Source organism: Camelina sativa, chromosome 3 (assembly GCF_000633955.1).
Source record: "Camelina sativa cultivar DH55 chromosome 3, Cs, whole genome shotgun sequence".
Taxonomy (NCBI): domain Eukaryota; kingdom Viridiplantae; phylum Streptophyta; class Magnoliopsida; order Brassicales; family Brassicaceae; genus Camelina; species Camelina sativa.
Window position 1 is genome coordinate 8526429 of NC_025687.1, and position 5000 is coordinate 8531428.

At 35.3% G+C, this 5000-nt stretch overlaps 2 protein-coding genes across 2 annotated transcripts in view; both read right to left on the reverse strand.

Annotated features, from left to right (window-relative positions):
- LOC104778780 (NAP1-related protein 2-like) overlaps nt 1-731 on the reverse strand; it is a 2620-nt gene extending 1889 nt beyond the window's left edge. The window contains exons 1-2 of the mRNA XM_010503217.2: nt 476-731; nt 7-129 (exon numbers count right to left, since the gene is read on the reverse strand). Of these exons, the coding sequence (XP_010501519.1) occupies nt 7-129; nt 476-592 (240 nt within the window). The 5' untranslated portion in view covers nt 593-731. The remainder of the gene's footprint in view (nt 1-6; nt 130-475) is intronic.
- LOC104775997 (protein PHYTOCHROME KINASE SUBSTRATE 3-like) lies at nt 2667-4273 on the reverse strand. Its single transcript, XM_010499985.2, has one exon. The coding sequence runs from the start codon at nt 3961-3963 to the stop codon at nt 2815-2817; it is 1149 nt and encodes a 382-aa protein (XP_010498287.1). The 5' UTR covers nt 3964-4273; the 3' UTR covers nt 2667-2814.

Below are 5000 nucleotides of genomic sequence, written 5' to 3' on the forward strand. Positions count from 1 at the left end.
ACTTACAGCAGTCAACCAGAAATCAGGGATGGCTTTGATAATCTCGTTACGCTTGTCATAAACAGGTTTCCTTATCACATTATACTTCTGCTCCACTTCCAACACTTCATCACTCGCCTTTTCGTTAATCTATCAAACCAAAACAAGAGAGCTGATTGAGATTGGAGAGGACTCAAAACACAATTAAACTTTACTCAAAACAGTTTTCTTGACTTCTCTACAGAGATTGGATAAGTCAATTTCTCAAAGACTATCATATAATAAATAATCCATGTGAACACGACCACATTATCATTCCAAAGACAACAACAACAACAACAACAACACAAGTACATAGATACAAACTTTATCTCATAAATTGTCCAATAGAAAACTCAAATCGAGAAAATCCAAACCCAGATCAATTATCATCAACCAAATCAAATTAAACATGGGGATTGTAAAAAAAGATGTTTTTTTTTGTCTTGTGATTTACCTTCTCGAGGTCGTCTTGGATCTCTTGAAGCTTTTCAATTGAGAGGACAAGCTCTGTATCGATTTGCTCGACGTTCTCTTCTTCGGTTTTCGCCTTTTTGCTCTTGTCCGCCACCATTTTTTCAACCCAGACTGAAGCAGAGCAATTCGAATTCCTCACTCTTCTCTGCCTTCACAGAGCGCAACAGCTAAAACCCTAAAAACTCGATCGTGATGTGATGAGAGAAGTTGGGCAAAACTGATTTAGGGTTTTGGGGGGGGGGTTTTGTTGACCAATTAGATTATTTATTACGTCACGTTAGCCGAATAAGGGTACTTTTGTCCTTTGTTATGTTTTATGTTTTTAATTAATTTTACTAATTAAAAAAGAAAAAAGTCTACCTACCCTTTACAAATCAACAAATGTTGATGGTGATTAGCTAACTAATTAACAACACTTATATCCAGTTAAAATGATGTGATGTTGTTTTGAAGGTATTTATATGATTAAAGAAATAAATCAAGTGTTGACAACACAAAAAAAGAAAGTAATGATGGTTTGGTAATAACTAATAACTAACTAATCTAATCTACCTACCAATAAAAATTTGTGTGGAACTGTGGATCACACCTAATATTCATATCACAAAAATTATACCAATCATTAATTTGCAAAATATGTTGTCTCAACTAGTTAATAATAGTGTACAACTATTCAATATATTTGGGCTTAAAATGGGCTTTCCAAATTGCTTTTACGTGCTAGTGAAATAATATGGGCCACTAGTCCTATATAATAAACCTTTTGAGTCTCAAATAAAATGTTTTTTTTTTGTCAACAATAAAATGTTTTTTCTTGTAAAGGAACTTTATGATTTTAACTACTCCATTTCTATATGTCTAAAAGGGTCAAATTTATGGATAAATAGGTGTCACAATATTCATATTCAACGGTCGATTTATTGGAGTAGTTTGGCTCTGGTTGGGTATTTATGTGTATATATATCAGCAAAAAACATAATAATAGGTATACTTCTTTTTCCTATTTAATATTGAATGGAATTGGGTAAGGTGGTCACAAACTAATCAATATTGTTGAAAACATTCTTCATAGCGAGTGGTACCACAATACTTTAATTTAATATATAAAAATATCAATGTAGACATAATTTTCAGCTTTCACGAACTTAATTAAAACAATATAATATGGTAGTATATTAGTTTCGCTAGAGTGTCGAACCATCAGATTATGACTTACAATCTGGATAAACATAACAATGTTACGTATAAAGAAACTGTGTAACCACCCTATAAGACAAAACCTGCATTCCTTTTATTTTAACATATCTAATTTACATTCGCTTCTGTAGTAGCTTTTGAACCATGCAAACAATTGATTATGTGGGACAGTGGGAGTGCGATTTATTAATATTTTTATATAGTAACATCTTGATGTGTTCTACTAAATAAACATCTTAATATGTGGATAACTCGTAACGTAAGATATGTTTATCAATATACTGTATAAATTAACTTTATTTATATGTAAATGTTTCAATAAATATAGTGCGTTCTAAGGCGGTCCAGCTTATTACATGCTTTGTATCCGGTGCCCATACTCTATTTATTCATTATTTTAACAAATTAGCTCGTTTTGAGTTATTGAAATGGTCCCAATTTTCAGATCATTCCCTTCGCATTTACTACTATCCAAATCCAACCCTAAGTTTGCAATTGCATGGCTAAAACAAATATCCGATATTAATGCCAATTTTGTATAGTCTCATACAGACTAATCGTTATTTTTTTTGTCTCCACGTCAAGTTATCATCGTTTCTTATGATCCACATGCATAATTTGTAGGGTCGTACTCACGGGAGGTATCTATATAACTACGATGATTTATTATATAATCCGTTCCAATTAATGGATAACGTCCGATGATGTGAATCATGTGATATGGTGACGCATGTGGTGTAGAAATGATAAACATCCTTATATAGGTATATTGTAATGACTTCTCAAAAGTTACAAATATGGTATAATACAAACAGTTAAACTCATATTCCAAAGAGCGAGATAGTCGAAGACTACATGTCAAAAACTGAGGTGATATATGATTCGTTTTAGTGTGGTTAATTTGGTTTTCTAAATAGAAGGTCCATAAAAGATAAAACTAACAAATTTCACATTATTTTTGTTTGTCCGTCGATTTTTTCCCTTTAACCCATTATTTTAGGGGTTTATAATAAAAAAAAACAAAGAAATCAAAATCATTAGCATACAAACGAATAATATTACAAATTAAAAAACATTTGAAAACTAGTTAAAACTTAAAACATACACACAAAACATTAATCATTAAAGAAAGCTCAAGTCTTGAATCCTGATCTCAGTTTTATACTTCTTCTGATGAGACATCTCATGATGATCAACCTTGGCTGCTTCTTTCATTTTTCTTGAACTATCAACAACCGAGACATCTTTGTGACTCTTACAACCCGACAAAAACCCACCCGACCGGACTTTGTCAGCAACCACCGGTTTGGTTTTAACCACCGGACCACTTCTCGTGACCCTCTTCATCATATCGAAATCCGAAATTACCGATTGATCTGCCATACATCCCGTTACCACACTCCATCCAATGCTAGCCTCACTCGGCTCATAGACACTGCTCGTTATGTTTTCAATCTCGAACAAATCTGAACTCGCTACACTTGCTGTCTCTTCCTCTTGCGTGTTGCTGCTCATCGAAGAGTTATTACCATTGTTGTGATGCTTGTTCTTGGTAGAAAGCTGGTTTGGTATTGCATCCCATGTAAGGAGAGAGAGCTTTCTCTCGAGGTTCATGGCGATATCGGACCTTTGAACAGGTAATGGAATCTTCGCTGGCTCGTGATAATCCATTTTCTTGGCTTCAAAACGGAGTCTTGGTTTGTCGTTATGCTTTCTTGCGTCGTAAGCTACGAAATCTCGATCGGAATTTCTACCTTTAACGGATATGTTTTGGTCCTTATTAATGGTTTTGACCCCGGAACAGGGACCGTAACATCTAAACCCACCAAAAGAGATGCTTGTCTCGTTTGTTTTCCGTTGCTTATTGTCATTGTTGTTGCTAATCCTCATGAGAAAGGTTTGACTGTTGTAACTTGACTCAGATCTTACACTTGGAGTCCCATGTCGGCTTGTTCTTGATCTAGATGACGTCGTTTTCGTCAGTTGAGGATGAGGATCAGAATCAGGATGGGGATGATCCTGTGTGTTTTCCTTTTTGTGTTGCTTGGTGATATCCACCGTGGAATCAACATGATCTAGCTTCATGCTGAAGTACTTTTCTGCGCCAAAAACTCCAATCTCAGCGTCAGCATCAGCAACAGAAGCTTTGATATTGGGTTTTTCGGAGATTTTTGAAGAAGAGTACTGTTCTTTGATCGAGGAGAGGACAAGTAGTTGTGGTTTATAAGTTGAGATTTGGCGAAAATGGGCACTCTTCTTTTCAGCATCCATCTCTATTGTGTGTGTATATATGTTGTTTAGTGACTACTTTATGAAGTGGTAAAAATACAAAAGATCCAACAAAAAGGATTTAAGGGAAATGACAAGAAGAAGAAAGCTATGGAAATGATGGGAGATTTGCAGAGAGAAAAAATTCTGAATGATGGTTGGTGTTTATGAGGATGAACTTTCACTATTATATAGAGAAAACTAATATTAGTGGAGGAAATGGTGCCAAGTCATGGTTAGTAGCTACACAGTTTGCAAACCCCTAATTTAGAAAATATTAATTATGGTTTTCTTTCTAAGAAAGAAGTATTTGAAGAAGTACATCCATAAATTGGGAAGTGCGATATATATATATATATACATAGGGATGTTAAAAAGGGTTTATAAACCCAGCCCGGCTCGGCCGTGTACAAGCTCGGCCCTCCAAAAACCAATGTTGAATTTGAGCCCTACAAAACTAACACTAACGAGCCTAAACTCGGTCCAGCCATGACTCTGCAATTATTATTTTGTTTTCTCTTCCTAATCGTGTTATTTAATTATTGACGAGTTGAGTGATAAACTTTGTGGTGGTCGTGGAATCGAAGCCAGAGCCTTGGACTGTGTCTCTGCTATGCGATTATCTTCTCTGTTTTGGACTTCTTGAAGTTGAATCTAATAAGCCCTTAGATCTCAGGCAAATTCCTTATTCGTTCCCCAATCTCTTCTTTGGATTCGTTCATCTTTCAATCCCTAGTTCCTCCATCACCTCAATTAGAGCGAATTGATTTCTACGAAGATCGTGTGAGTGAATTGATTTTGAGAGGTCCGTCAATGGTGCTTGGGAGTTGGGAGGAAGAAAAAAAAATGCCTAAAAAAAAACCTATACTAAAACGTCGTCGTTTTCAAATACAAGATTGAAGAAGAATAAAACAGGGCCAGCTCGAACTTTTGCACAACTCGGCCCTAGACGAGCTCGAAATATTAATAACAAAAATACAGGATTACGGGTCCAAGATATTTAAACGAGCCGGGCCAACCCTATAACTTTAAACCCTTCT